General features: G+C 41.7%; 1 protein-coding gene and 1 long non-coding RNA gene across 2 annotated transcripts in view; one reads left to right on the forward strand and one right to left on the reverse strand.

Moving 5' to 3' along the window:
- LOC117355004 overlaps positions 1-15,998 on the forward strand; it is a 217,928-nt gene that overhangs the window by 178,077 nt on the left and 23,853 nt on the right. The gene's annotated exons all lie outside the window — the stretch shown is intronic.
- Positions 1-15,998, reverse strand: part of SPEF2 (sperm flagellar 2) — a 544,154-nt gene that overhangs the window by 21,023 nt on the left and 507,133 nt on the right. Inside the window, exons 30-31 of the mRNA XM_033932867.1 lie at positions 13,193-13,285; positions 4,093-4,266 (exon numbers count right to left, since the gene is read on the reverse strand). Coding sequence (XP_033788758.1) covers positions 4,093-4,266; positions 13,193-13,285 — 267 coding nt within the window. The remainder of the gene's footprint in view (positions 1-4,092; positions 4,267-13,192; positions 13,286-15,998) is intronic.

Below are 15,998 nucleotides of genomic sequence, written 5' to 3' on the forward strand. Positions count from 1 at the left end.
GTTATTTTTGTGCGCAATTGAAGAAGCAAGAGTTTGAGCTGCATCTTCTATGGTGGGATCAATTGGACATCATTTATAATATGTTTACTATACAGGATTGTTTGGACTCTGTATTTAAGCTAAGTACTGCTATTTTTTTTTTTCATTTTCTGTGCACAGTTTTTTGAGTTTGGGAAACTCAGTATATGGGTCCCAAGGAGGGCTCTGGATCATAATGAATCCGATTCTATATACTGTATCTGATATTGTTTTTGAAAGCAAACAGTTTTTCTCTGAGTCTTTTGACTGTGGAATTTTTTTCCCCTTTCCCTCTTTTTTCCCAGTGTTAACAAAACCTATGATAAAATAGCCATTCCATATCAGTGTCCATTCTTATCTATGATAGACATCCTGTGAGATTTGAAGTGCTTTTATTTATTTATTTATCTATTTATTAATTTATAGTGGTACAAAAAGGAAATTATAAAAGTTTTATTAAAATATGGGAGCCATTAACATTGTTTTGTAATGAATAGATACCATTTTTCTTTTGAAGATACACCATGTAAGGAAGGGAGGGGGGAGGGGTTATTTAGATAAAATGTTGAAATAAAATTAATAATAGGGATGGAGGGTAAGGATTTCTTTTAAGTTAATAGAGGATAATGATAAGTTTTTCAAGTGTTTAACTAAGTATTGTTTCTTATAATTCTTGTACACTTTATGAGAGGGTAAAATGAATTAAGCAAAATAGTGTTGGGAGGGATGGTGGGTTATGGATTTATATATATATATATATATATATATATATATATATATATATACAATTGTTATTGTCTTGATGGATATATCAAGTGTTATTTCTGAGACTATGTATGATTTTTCTTATACACTTGTTGAATGATTAAAAAGGAATAAAGAATTAAAAAAAAAAAGTTTCCATATTATACGAAGATTAAGGAACGACAAGGGTACCTGGTGTAGCAAACATTTCTGTAGTTTGTACGATAACTTTATATTTGTTATTTTATGTGCATATTCTGGCACATAAAAGAAAGTCTACAGAAAATTTACTCCATATCATTAAAAATTCCACATTGGCATTTACACTTTTTCAGAGGCACACTGAAGTGTCAGATTCCTGCTTGTTTGGATCTGGGATATTCAGCATAGCCTTGTAAAATATCCAGGGAATTGTGAGCATCTCATCCTGTTCGTCCCCATTCTTATCCTATGCAAGCTGGAGCTTCACATTTGGCTATTTAGGATTAACATTTATATTCATTTTACACTCTAGAATGGTAAACTTTAGCTTTGTCATGTGTATGATACCCAGGTGTCACTAAAGCTCATACAGCTGAAGATGAAACCTCTTTCAAGCTTTATCAGGGGTTGAAATGTCCTTGAAGGTGCATAGGGGAATAACTAGGTGGTTGATAGGGGAATAACTAAGGGGTTAATATTTAGCTGGTAGTATGCAGCATTTTCCTGACTGCCCAGTGTTATGCCTGGACATTCAAGGCCGGGCCGTGTGCGGACTTTAACACTGAATTTTCGGATTTCTGGAGCCGGCTACACCATAGCCAGCTAAATGCAATACTCAGCACTGAACCAGCTAAGGGACACCCCATAAATATTGGATTGACTTTTATGTGGTCCTATTTATGCAGTGAACTTGGCCAGGAAAGTGCTGAATATCAGCACTTAACCGAACAAGTCCCGATTCCACCCCAGAACACCCCCAAAATAGCTGATTTTGCTTTACCAGTTATTTTAAGTAGCACTGTCTGGTTGAGTGCCACATAAATGACTGGCTAGCTCTGAACGGGTATTTAACTAGTCAGAAGCCATTTCTGGACAGCTAAATCACTTTGAATATCGACCCCCTAGGATTATTGTACTTGAGATTCCAACTGGGATGTGTCAGTGGGAGGAGTTAAGCAGATTTCTGAGTTTACGGTCCCAGTTTTGGAGGGAAAAAGTGGTATGCCTCTTTTCCCAACAAGGTGGAAGGTGGATGATATTTGTCTGGATAGACAGGCCTGAGACAACTAGGAAAGCATGAGCTGGGAAGCTTTTACCTCAGGATGTGATTCATTCTGTCAATTACATTTGGGGACATTAGTGGTATGGGACTGAGGCCAAGCTGAAAGATGGAACCTCTGTGCAGCTAAACACAGCTGTGGGTAAGGAGGAGAGGTGTCCTCCATAAAAGCTTAAAAAGGAATTCCAAGTGTAAGTGAGAAAACAGAAAGAGTTCTAGGAGTGAGCAGGAGAATCTGATAGGAGTTGACTAAGAAACTGTTTATTTAAACCCCCATTCATGAACTGTAAATACAATTAGAGTACTGCTCACCAATCTATCTGCAGCAGCGACCGCAAATCATACAAATCAAGTTTGTAAAATGAGGACCATAATTCATAGAAACAGCTTTACATATCTGTGATCAGTGGATAATATCCTATATAATAAAAGGTTACCGGCGCATACGCTGTTAAAACAGCGTGTTCCCTGCCGCTGTGGTATGTGATCCATGGTCGTGTTCCATTTTAGAACCCGGCGGCAGGGAACATTCTGGCCACTCCCCTCCTCCCGCCCTCACTCACCAACTGCTGCTGGGAGGAAGCGCAGGCAAGCCGGACCCCTGAAACACAAGCGCCTGCAGGAGGAGGCCCCCGCCAACACCTTCCCAGTCTCCTGAGCTGCGTCCTCTCTCTCCCCCCCCCCCCCCGATTGCCGACCTTGGTGGCCGCTGACAAGTGCTGTGTCCCTCCGTGCCGAATTCCATTTTTGAATTCAGCACAGAGAGACACAGCACGGCCAGCGACTCCCCCCTCCCGCCCTCACCCACCACCAAAACCAGCTACTTTAAAGCCTCCTCCTTCTCGCCGGCTCACCCGCATTTAAATTCAGAAAAAAGCGCTGCACCGCGCTACTGCTGGTCTCGCCGTCTTCTGTCCACTGCGGCCTGCCCTCTCTGACTACTTCCTGTTTCCGCTAGGGTTGGCCGCAGTGGATAGAAGACGCTGAAGCCAGCGTTAGCGCGGTGCAGAGCTTTACTCTGAATTTAAACACAGCGGCTGGGAAGGGAGCGGGAAATGCTGCTGCTGCACAGGGAAGGCCGGGAAATGCTGCTGCTGCACAGGGAAGTGTGTGTGTGGGGGGGGAATGCTGCTTCTGTACAGGGAAGACTGAGAAATGTTACTGCAGCATAGGGAAGTGTGTGTGTGGGGGGGGGAATGCTGCTTCTGTACAGGGAAGACTGAGAAATGCTACTGCAGCATAGGGAAGTGTGTGTGTGTGGGGGGGGGGAAATGCTGCTTCTGTACAGGGAAGACTGAGAAATGCTACTGCAGCATAGGGAAGTGTGTGTTTGTGGGGGTGGGGGTGAGAAATGCTGCTTCTGCACAGGGAAGGCCGTGAAATGCTGCTGCTGTACAGGGAAGTGTGTGTGTGTGGGGGAAATGCTGCTTCTGCACAGGGAAGGCCAGGAAATGCTGCTGCTGCTGCACAGGGAAGGGTGGGAAATGCTGCTGCTGCACAGGGAAGTGTGTGTGTGTGGGTGGGAAATGCTGCTTCTGCACAGGGAAGGCCGGGAAATGTTGCTGCTGTACTGGGAAGTGTGTGTATGGGGGGGTGGGGGTGGAAATGCTGCTGCTGCACAGGGAAGGGTGGGAGGGAAATGCTGATGCATAGGGAAGTGGAGGGGACGGAGAGGGAAAGTGGGCCTGGGAGCAATCTTGGTTTGCTTTGGGGGAGGGGAGACAGAAGGGGGCCATGGAGAGACAGCAAGACAGGCAGGCAAGCAGCACATTAGAACGAAAGACAGACACACAGAAAGACAGCGGGCAGGGAGAGAGACAGAAAGAAAGAAAGACAGACAGAAAGGGTGCCAGAGAGAGAACCAGAAAGAAAGAAGGACAGACAGCGGGAGGGAGAAAGACAGAAAGAAAGGAAGAGAGAGATAGGGGCAGGGAGAGACACAGAAAGAAAGACAAACAGACATATATTCTAGCACCCGTTAATGTAATGGGCTTAAACACTAGTATCATTTATATAATGAGCATGAAATATATATTTTCTTTATATACTTTACTACGTCTCCCATATACCTTAGACAGAGAAGAATCATCTTCCTTTCCTTGGATTTTTATTTCAGCAAGAATACCAAATGCTCTGTAAAATCCCCTCTTCGGGTCAGGATGAGATGCAAAGTAAAGTAGCATTTCAGTGTAGTTGAGTTGAGGTGGTTCTTTACTGTGATCAGCAAACAAAGTGAAGAAAAACTGTAAATGAAAAATAATCTGTTAAGCCCCTTGTGGTGGCTAAACAAACCCTGGAGGCAGTGTTCAAACACTAAATAATTACCTGTATATATGTAAACTACTTTGGCCTAGATTCCTTAACCTTCCCGATCCTATCTGATCAGTGGGCCATCCATGGCAGGCCGACTGATCCACAACGCATCCTTATGCAAATGGGGGAAATCGGAGGCACGCTCCCCCCACCGACCACATGGATCGATGGAGAGTGATCCTGACACATGTGCAGACCATCTTCTTTGCCTGTAGATGGTCTGAGCATGCTCTCTGCACAAGGAAGAGCTGGAAACTACTTTTTTGCGGGTTTAAAGCGGGGCTGCACTGCGGCATGTTCTGGAACTTAATAGAACACGCCATAGTGCAGCCCCGCCAAACTCATGGGTTAAAACCATAGAGTCTGGGCGGCAGGAGCAGGAGTGTTGGGGCAGAGAGCAGGGCGGTAGAGAGCAGGAGAGTCAGGGCGAAGAGCAGGGCTTCTGCACAATTGACTGGCCCTCAGCAGTCACTTGTTTTTGGATCGGTCAGCCCAGTTTTAGTGAATCGAGGCCCTTCCTACTTTGCATGCGCGGATCGGATCGAAAAGGTGACGGATAAAGCTAGAAGGTTGCTGGGGTGCAGAGGAAGCGGTATGGCCAGTAGGAAAAGGGAGGTATTGGTGCCCCTGTATAAGACTCTGGTGAGACCTCATTTAGAATATTATGTACAATTCTGAAGACTGCACCTTCAAAAAGATATAAACTGAATGGAGTTTGTCCAGAGGAAGGCTACTAATTGACTGGTGGTCTTCGTCATAAGGCGTATGGGGACAGACTTAAAGATTTCAATGTGTATACTTTAGAGAGAAGGTGGGAGAGGGGAGATATAATAGAGAAGTTTAAAGACATTTAAATAGGGCTCCTTTTACTAAGGTGCACTAGTGTTTTTAGTGCGCGCTAACCACGCGCTAAATGAAAAATACTAACGCAAGCTCTATGGAGGCGTTAGCGTTTAGCACGTGTGGTGGAGCCCTAAATGGAGCAAATGCTTTTTGTGGCACATTATATAACTGGTGGAGTCAGAATTGGAGCTATAGCTACTCCAGCTGAATAAAGCGAATTGGCTGCCGGATATCTGCTTCTTTACCTTTCCCATTGTTTGTTTTTGTTTTTTTTCTTTCTTCTGCTTTTGGTTTTAATACGTTCAACAGTACTGTAACAGAAATCCTGTCGTTATTGGCAACCAGTTTTTTGCCTATCAGTTTTTTGGGGGTAGGTTGCCAAATTGCCATTAGGCTTCAGATCTGTTGGCCTTTAGTTTATTGTTGAGTTACAAAACATATTTGGAATAGGTATTATCTGTATTACCTGGTTAGAACAACATGCTGACAACTAGGGAAATCCTACTGCTACTCCCTGAGTTATTGGACAAGTTCCTTACCCTCCACTGTCCCAGGTACACATGTGGAGGGGCATAATCAAAAAAACCATCTAAGTCCCTTTTTGGCCTAAGGCCTTAAACGTTGAAAGCAGAAGCAGGGAAAGTGTTCATAACCAAAACAAACATCCTTGTTTTGATAATGGCCTGCCTCTACATTCAGCTGTTTAAACGCCCAGCCAACAACTACGTCTACAAGTACACCCCCATGACGTCTACACTTATACCCCATAATGAACCAAAAAAAACGCATAAGCCCAAAACGTCCAACACAAGGGCTTTTAGGCGAAGGAGGAGCCAGTCCTTTGCCTAAAAGCTGGATTTTGTAACCGGTGTCTGTCAAAAACAACACCGGTTACAGAATCCACACCAACCCCGCCCTCACACACATCAGGCAGCTGCGGCATCCCCGACGGTATCGGGGCAAGAAGGAGCCCAAGCCCTCCTGCCCTGGTGATCGTGCCCTCCCCCCGCCGAGTACGATCAGGCCAGGAGGGAGCCCAAGCCCTTCTGGCCCCGGCGACCCCCCGATTCGATATGGCCAGGAGGGAGCCCAAGCCCTCCTGGCCCTGGCGACCCCCTACCCCCCACTCCCACTACAATACGGGCAGGAGGGATCCCAGGCCCTCCTGCCTCAACACAACCCCCCTCCCCCCAATGACCGCCCCCTCCGAACCCCCGATCGGCCCCCCGCTGACCCGCAGCAGAACCCCCGCCCACAGGTGGGGCCTAAGGCGCCTGGGCCAATCAGAATAGGCCCGGGAGCCATTTAGGACACTTTTTAGATGGGTTTTTTTTTGTTTATGAACCCCCTTAGATTGTAAGACCTCTCGGAATAAGAATATATCTACAGTACCTGAATATAACTTGTCTTGAGTTATTACTGAGAAAAGTGTGATCTAAATCCAAACTCAAAATCCAGTATTAGGCTTATTAGGCCTGATTTTCCAAGAGGTGCCTAGCTTAGGTGCCTCTAGACACCTCCATTGAGGACACCTAGCGATGCCTAACTTAAATCTGCGTGCAAGTTAATTGTTTTTAATTGGTTTAAATGGTGTAATTGACCATGCCATTATAAATGATTAAGGTTGTATGTAGAATACCACGCGGTGCCTAACGACGCCTAGGTCGAAGCGCCGTGCAACACCTAATGATGCCTATCTGAGAAGTAGGCCTGGTTATGGGTGGAGAATAGGTTTGGTTGACTTAGGTGTCTGTGTTAAGCACCGGTAAATTAGGCCAGGCAAAACCTGGCCTAATGTACCGGCACCTACCACTAGGATGCCTAGTGACTCCTAAGTCTGCATAGGCGCCGCTAGGCATGATTCTATATATGACGCCTAATGGTTGATTGACAATTGCATTGACTGGCATCTACAAGTTAGGTGCCACTAGGTGCTGTGTATAAATCAGGCACATTGTGTTGTGAAATAATACAGAACAGCAGAAATATCACTAATGACCTGGAGAGCAATTCTACTATGGGGCTCATTTTCAAAAACGAAAACTGTCTGAAAAATGTCATAAAGTGGCACATGGACATTTGGAACGCCAAAGCAGCTAAATCACTATTTATGAAACCTACTTTCTAGTTTTCTATTCTGTTTCTATTATGCAGTATGTCTAAATTTCATGGGGCATGTTGGAGGCATGGTTTGGGCGGGATTAGCATGGGCTTAGGACTTGGACATTTTGCAGCGATAATAATCTAACATTTTATAAAACGTCCAGGGCACCATTTAGACCAAGGATGTCCAACCTTTTGGCTTCCCAGGGCCACATTGGCAGAAAAAAATGTTTCTGGGGCCGCACAAATGTGCAAACGCTGCAGCAAGACAGAGTAGGGAGCTGGCAAGATTGGTAAACACTCGGAAGCAGCAGAGGAAAACATTGCATCGCTCTCGACCAGGGCTGTAAAAAATACTTCACGGGGCCGCAGGTTGGACACCCCTGAGACGTTTGGGACTTAACCTGTTTAAAAAATGAATAAGTGCCAAAAAGGTGCTCAAACTGACCAGATGACCACTGGAAGCATGAAGGCATGGTCTCCCCACATTCCCTCAGTGATCACTGACTCCCTTCCATCTCCCCAAAGATGTGAAAGAAATGGTATATACTTCTCTATGGCAGCTGCAGATATTATGGCCATTCCTTGTAGAGCAGCAAGCAGGTGTCTGGAGTAGTCTGTTAATCAGTGCTGTGGACCCCAGAGAAGGGGACCCAAGCCCATATCCCACCCTAACTAGTAAGTAATAATAATAATAATAATAATAACTTTATTTTTGTATAACGCAATACCACAAATCAGTTCAGAGCGGTTTACAGGTTAAGAGACTGTACATTTACAGCGAAGTTACAGCATATCAGAAAAACAGTTCAAATCAATTTATGCATTGCAGGTGCAGAGAATAGTTAACAATTATTTGGTATAAACTAGTGAACAGTTACAAAATGATCCAATAATTGTTGCATGGGGGGTGCAACCAGGGAGGGTAAGGGTAAAGGAGGGAGGCGAGGTTGGGATTATTGGTTTGGTAGGGGGGCGGGGGTTAGAGGAATTTATCAAAGAGGTATGTTTTGAGAGATTTCCTGAACGATTGATAAGTAGGGGCAAGAGAGATGAGAGTGGACAAGCAGTCATTCCATTTGCCAGCTTGGAAAGAGAGGGTCTTGTCGAAAAATCTTTTGTAGATGCATCCTTTTGGGGAGGGGTAGGCAAACAGGTGGGCATTGCGTGTACGGTTAGTGCCTGGGAAGGCGAAGTGGCGTGACAGATATATCGGGGCTGAGCCAGTTAGGGTTTTGAAGCAGAGGCAGGCGAATTTGAAGATGATCCTTGCTTCGAACGGTAGCCAGTGAAGTTTTCTATAGAAAGGGCTAATATGGTCTGACTTTTTGAGCCCATAGATGAGGCGGACGGCGGTGTTCTGGATAAGTCGTAGTCGTTTAATGGTTTTCTTGTAGGAGCCCAGATATATGATGTTGCAGTAATCCAGGGAGTTTAAGATTAGGGATTGGACCAGCAAACTGAAGGTGGGGAAATCAAAGTAATGTTTGATGGAACGGAGTTTCCAGAGGGTGGAAAAGCATTTTTTGACCTGGGTATTAGTGTGATCTTCTAAAGTGAGGCATCGGTCCAGGATGACTCCGAGGATTTTTATAGTGGAATTGATTGGATATGTTAAACCATTAAGTTGCAGGGTGGTGGACGATAGTTTGTGGTTGGGGCTTGCAAGGAAGAACTTAGTTTTTTCTGGGTTGAGTTTCAGTTTGAAGCGTGTGGTCCAGTTTTCTACCATGGTGAGGACAGTTGAGATGTATAGTTCTGTCTCATGTGACAGTGAGGTGATGGGTATGATGATTGTAATGTCATCTGCGTAAATATAGGATTTCAGGTTACGGTTCGATAACATGTGTCCCAGTGATGCCATGTAGATATTGAATAGTGATGGGGATAGGGGGGAGCCTTGGGGGACTCCGCAGGGGTTGCTCCATGTATGGGAGAAGGTTCCGTCAGTATGGACTTGGTAGGTTCGGTTTTTTAGGAAGCCTGTGAGCCAGGTTAGTACTTGTCCGGAAATGCCAATGGAGTCGAGGCAGCTAATCAGAATGTCATGGTCTACTAGGTCGAAGGCACTGCTGAGGTCGAACTGGAGTAACAGTGCGCTGTTTCCCCGTGAGAATAGTTGGAGGAGGTGATTGGTTAGTGAGGCTAGGACGGTTTCCGTACTGTAGTTAGTGCGGAATCCAGACTAGGAGTCGTGAAGGATGTTAAATTTCTCTAGGTATGACGTGAGATTGTAATTGACAAGTCCTTCCATGATTTTTAGGAAGAGAGGAATATTGGCGATGGGTCTGTAGTTGGAGGTTACAGAGGGGGATTCTTTGGGGTTTTTGATTATTGGAGATACGAGGATGTGTCCGAGCTCCAGTGGGAAGTGGCCGGTTGACATGCACAGGGTGATCCAGTTGAAGAGTTCCGCTTTGAAGGGGAGGGGGGCGTTTTTCATGATGGATGGAGGGCAGTTATCAAGTAGACAGTTGGATTTGGAATATTTTGAGTATAGCTTGAGAAATAGGTTCCAGTCTGGGTTTTTGAAGTGAGCCCAGGTCATGTCAGCCGGTGAGCCATCATTTTCTGGAGTGGGTGGCTGGATATATGGGTAGGTGCTAGTTGTTGTGAGCGTTGTTTTCAAGTTGAGAATCTTGCTGGCGAAGTAGTCTGCTAGGTTTGTTGGGGAGGGTGGTAGATTGGTGGGGGAGCTTTTATGTGGGACAGTGTCAAATAAGGAGTTGACTAGTCTGAAGAGTTTATTGGTGTTTAGGGATGGGGTGTTGATAAATTGGGAGTAGTGCTTGTGGCGCTTTTCTTTGATCATTTTTTTGTATTCTGTAACTTTAATTCGCCAAGAGTGTCTGTCAGTGTTTGTGCCTGATTTGCACCAGGTTCTTTCCAGTTTGCGTACTTTGCGTTTGAGGGCAAGTAGATCTGCATCAAACCATTTGGCAGAGGAGCGGTGTTTTTTCTTGCAAAGTTTCAGTGGAGCAATGTCATTTAGGGTCTTATTGCTTAAATTGTTCCAGTCTGAGATGAAATTAGGGTCAGGATCTGGGATGGATGTTGGGTTGTAGTGGGACCAGAATTCTTCTGGGTTAAGTTGGCCTCTGGACCATATTGTTTTTTCTTTGTGGGTGGTTCTTGGTTGTTTTTTGGTTTGTTTTTTAAGCCAGTGTAATTTGAAATTGCAACGGAGGTGGTCAGACCAGGGGGTGGCGGACCATTTTATTTCTTTGAGGCAAATGCTGGGGGTTGAAGGGGTGTTGGGGAGGAACGAGATCAGGTCTAGGTGATGTCCTTTGTCATGGGTTTTTGTAGGGGGTGGTTTGGAGAAACCTAGGGATGTTAGGAAGGACACTTGTGGTGGAAAGAGTGCACCCACCGAAACCTTTCTGTACTGACATATTTATTTATTCATTTGGATTTATTAACTGCCTTTATGAAGAGATTCACCCAAGGCAGTGTAGCGCAAATACAATTCAACATAAAACATACAATTTTATTAACAGCATAACAGTAGTATATAGGTGACACCTGCAGACATAATTGCTATTGGGGTGGTAGACAGGTGGGTCCAGCAAGTTTTGGGTAGGTTTTGGACGGCTCCCCATACAATGTAAGAGGGTTATGGTGAGATGTGTACATGGAATCCTTTATGTGAAGTTAACTGCAGTTTACAATGTATCAAACTAAAATGAAATTAGGTACTTGAGAAAAACTACCCTTTATCATGCTTTATCATTCTCATCTTCCCCTTCGCCCCTTCCCTGGAAATCCACGGAATCTTGGAGGCTGGATGGTGGCTGGCTGACAGTTGAGCTCCCTCCTTTTAAACAACTATACTTCATCTATTTAATTATAAAATCCTCTAAAAGGACATCAACCAAGCAAAAGAAGCATATGGTATATGCGTTATGAGAAAAGACCAGCTGTAAATTCTAAACATCAGAAGATACTATGAGCTGTTTGCCTGCTCCTGCCTTTTGCCTGCTCTCACCATAACTGACATCTCTAGGGCTCCCAGGCCATCTCTCTTCCTCCGGGGCTCGGCATGTGAGCGAGCTCAGCCCCCCAGAAGCAGCCGGGAACCCTCCTGAACTGCGGCAGTTGAGCCGGTCGCCTGCTCCTGCCTTTTACCTGCTCTCACCGCAGCTAACATCTCCAGGGCTCCCAGGCCACCTCTCTTCCTCCGGGGCTTGGCGTGTGATCGAGTGCCGCCTCCCTGAAGCAGCCAGGAACCCTCCTGAACTGCAGCAGTTAAGCCGTTCACCTGCTCCCGCCTGTTCCTTGCTCGCACCGCAACTGACACCTCCGGGACTCCCAGGCCTCCTCTCTTCCTCCAGGGCTCGGCGTGTGAGCAAGCTCCGCCCCCTAGAAACAGCCGGAAACCCTCCTGAACTGCGGTTGTTGAGCCGTTCGCCTACTCCTGCCTTTTGCCTGCTCACACCTCGGCTGGCACCTCCAGGACTCCTAGGCCACCTCTCTTCCTCCGGGGCTTGGCATGAGTGCAAGCTCCGCCCCCCAGTAGCAGCCGGGAACACTCCGCTAGCTTCGGCCATGAATAGGAGCGACCCCCACCGCCACCGGGAGGCCATGGTTGGTCCGGACGGCACGGTCATCGAGGTGCCGCAAACGGTCAGAGAGGCTCGAGCGGTGCCTGTCCAGAAAGGAGACAGATTCAGCGAATTTGGCATGCAGGAGGCAAGTGTGAATGTCTTAGACGAGTTGATGACCGGAGACACTGGATTTGGGGCTTCCGGTTTGCTGGCAAGGATCGGATGACATCTGGAGAAGTTTGGCAGCCAAAGCAGTGAAGTCATTTCAAGCTGGACTTCAGTCTTGACTGTTTTTGTTTTTTATTTTTCACTTTCTTTTTAGTTTATGATATATTTTAAATCTCATTCATTGTTTTGCCACTTGTTTTTGTTTTTATTTTATTATTTAAATTTCATTTAAGTTTCCCCAGAATTCTATAGTTTCAACGGTTCTCCCTTCTGCTTCTATTTCCTATCTCCCCTCTTTTCAACCTTTCAAAGTCCTTTAGATCATTGTAGTCTTATTAGAATGTTTATTTTCTTATTTTTCTCATCTATCTCTATTTTTATTTCTTCATTATTCTACTAATTGTCATTTTCCCAGGTACTTTAGTTAGATTGTGAGCCTTCGGGACAGTAAGGGAATTTCTAAGTACCTATCTTACTTATAATTTTAATGCACCCTATTGTCTATTTTCTGTAAACCGCTTAGAATCCTAACGGAATTTAGCGGTATATAAGAAATAAATTACATTACATTACAAAGAACATGCCATGGCTATAAATTGCAGGACCTATCTCCTCATGTCTAAGCTGAGGGAGGGAAACAGGCAAGCCTGTTCATTTCTCAAGGCAGAAAATAATCAACTGATTTCATTTCAAAAAGGAGTCTTGTGCCTTACAGTGCAGTGATAGAAAGAGGAGGAGAGTTGCTGGCGGAGGTACTTTCCAGTGAGGAGACATTATGCCCACTGGAAGGTGGAGGGGTGTTTAAAGACCACCACAGATGAAGGATTGAGAGAGGCGAGGGATGGAGGACCAGGATCACAAAGGCAAAGAGAAAGAAAACGAGGTAGTGGGTAGATAGATAGAACTTTATTTTCTCTGTCTTCTTTCTTCTTATCACAATGATCCTCTATCCCCAGTCAGCCTTTGCCCACCAGTGCTCCAGGAGAATAAGAGAGAGAGTGTGTATGTGATTTTTTAAGAGAGAGAGTTCATATCCAACCTGATCATGCTTCCTCTCCATCTGAACCACAATTCTACTTCCTTATTTGTTACAAGTTAAGCTTAAGCTTAAGCAGGCAATGGAAAAAAAAAATCATAAATCAAGTCTTTTTTTTCTTAAATTATGGGGGGGAGGGGGAGGCAGTATGACAATTACCTTTATGAGATGTTCCAGTCTATTAAAAGGCAAAGGCTCTGTTGGATTTTCTGGAATATATATCTCAGTGCTAGGTGCAAACCAGAGTTCAACCTACAAAGAAAACCAACTCTGTTACTGTAGTCATTATATTTCCATTCACATTGGAATGATGATTTACTTTTTTTTTTAAATCACTGTAAAGGAAAACATAGCCATTATTTTATTCATATATTTATTTATCTTTTTTTTTTTAAATTTTTATTTTTAAATTTTCCATTCTTACAATATTTGATTCATATATAATATTATCAATTATTACATATCAAAATTTTATCATTAATAATTCATATTATTTAAAATATAATATGATAAAGATTATACAATAACATATAAAATATAAATCCCTTCCCTTTTTATATAATATGTTTCCATTAATTAATCAGTTCCCACCCCATTCATATATAATTTTTATCATTGTGCTAAGAAACTAATCATTAGAATAATTTGTCAATGGTTGCCAAATTTTCTTGAAATTAGGAAGATTTCCCTGTTGTAACGCTATTATTTTTTCCATTTTATAAATATGACAGACAGAATTCCACCAGAACGTATAATTTAATTTGGTATAATCTTTCCAATTTTGAGTGATTTGTTGCATGGCGACTCCTGTTAATATTAGTAATAGCTTATTATTGTTTGCTGAAATCGGACTCTTAGTTCTCATTGCAGTGCCAAATAATATAGTGTCATATGAGAGTCCTACATGATTTTCTAGTAACTTATTAATTTGGGGCCAAATTGAATTCCAAAATGCGTTTACACAGGGACAGAAAAAGATTAAATGATCTAACGTCCCAATTTCCAATTTACAATGCCAGCATCTATTAGATCTAGTACTATCTATTTTTTGCAGGCGCGTTGGGGTCCAGAACACTCTATGTAATAAAAACAACCATGTTTGATTCATAGATGCTGACCTTGTAGATCTTAATCTCCAGGACCAAAATCGTGGCCATTGAGATTCAGAAATTGTCTGACCAATCTCAATACTCCAAATATCCCTAAGACCTGTTTTCTTTTTTTTATTTAAAAATCCGTATATCAATTTGTACCATTTTGCGGCTTGGTGACCCAAAGAATCCGTCTGGAAACATAGAACCTGTAGACTATATTGATTATTTAGATTTTTCCAATCAGGGAACCCTTCCTGAATGGCCTGCTTCAATTGCATCCATTTAAAATATTGTGTTTTATTTAATCCAAATTTATTTTGCAATTGTGAAAAACTAAGCAGTGATCCTTCTGATATAACATCATTCAATGTTCTTATTCCTGCATTTATCCATTGTTTCCAGACGATTTTAATTCCGCCAATTCTGATCCTGGAGTTTATCCATATTGATTGATTTAGAGATTTAGCAATGGGTTCTGGTGATAGATTACTGATATATCTCAATGTTTTCCAAGTGTCAAATAAAATTCTGTGGTCTTTATATCTTTTAGGGTTATGTATATTTGATTCATAAAATTAATTCAATATCATGCATATATGTAATATAATACTCTGAATAAATAAATATATTACAACTATAGCTCTTATTCTCTATATATTCTGTTATTCATCATGTGAGTTAAATATATCCATTTTTATAAAAATATTATTATTAATAATAATGCATTTCAATCATTTCTTAGATCATTTTCATAATAAATTAATTTAAATAAATATTTGAACAAAATATACATTTTTATATCAATAAATAAGTTTTATAGTAAATTCATATTTTATTAATTATCTACCAATCAATAGCTTAATTTCTTATTTTTATAATAAGTTAATGTGACTGAATAATTGAATTAAATAAAAATCTTATAGTAGACATCTATTTTATTAATTAATCCTGTCAATAATCAAATTATTTTCTTGTATATATTTCATAAAATTGTAATTTTCTTTCACAGAATTAAAATATTGTATTTATAATAAATTAATATATTTCATTATTTCTAACTTATTCTCAATATAGCAATAATAAAATTTCCTTTCTATATTTTTAATGATATTTTCATTATAATCATTTCATTATTCATTAATCATAATAAATTAATATGCTATATAATCGAATAAATTCTCTATTTTGATTAAAATGTGTACTTTATACAAATTTCTAAGTAAATAATTCATTTATTTATATTTTAATAATTTAAAAAAATTTTTTTTATATTTTATTATTTTATTTTTTTTTAATATTAATGATTGTGGATGTTAATATTTTATTAATCCATTAATTATTAATTTAATAAAATAATATTATATTATTGCATCCACTATATCAATGAATAATTTTCCAATTAATAACATTTCTTATGTCTTAAAAATTTTTTTTTTATCTTCTTTATTTTCCCTTTTTTCCATCTTCTTTCTTCTTTCTTCTTTCTTCTGTCTTCTTTCTTCAGCTGAATTATTCTGTTTTTATGTAAAGATAGGTTCTTTTTGTGACAAAAATTCTTTCAGTTTTGCAGGGTCTTGAAAATATATGGATTTATTTCCACTGGATACTCTCATAGTAGATGGGTAATATAGTCCATATATGTATCCTTTTTCTTTCAGCTGCTGTCTGTATGTGAGGAATTGTTTTCTTATGTTTGCTGTATATTTAGCAAAATCTGGAACTAAAATCAGTTTTGATCCTTTATAGTTCAAGTTTTTATTTGCTTTTGCCATTTTTAATATTTCTTGAGCTTGTTGATACCTTAAAACCTTGAATATCAAAGGTCTTGGAGCAGCCTGATTTACTGGCTTTCTTGTGGGGATTCTGTGGGC

The sequence above is a fragment of the Geotrypetes seraphini genome, chromosome 1 (assembly GCF_902459505.1).
Source record: "Geotrypetes seraphini chromosome 1, aGeoSer1.1, whole genome shotgun sequence".
NCBI classification, from domain to species: domain Eukaryota; kingdom Metazoa; phylum Chordata; class Amphibia; order Gymnophiona; family Dermophiidae; genus Geotrypetes; species Geotrypetes seraphini.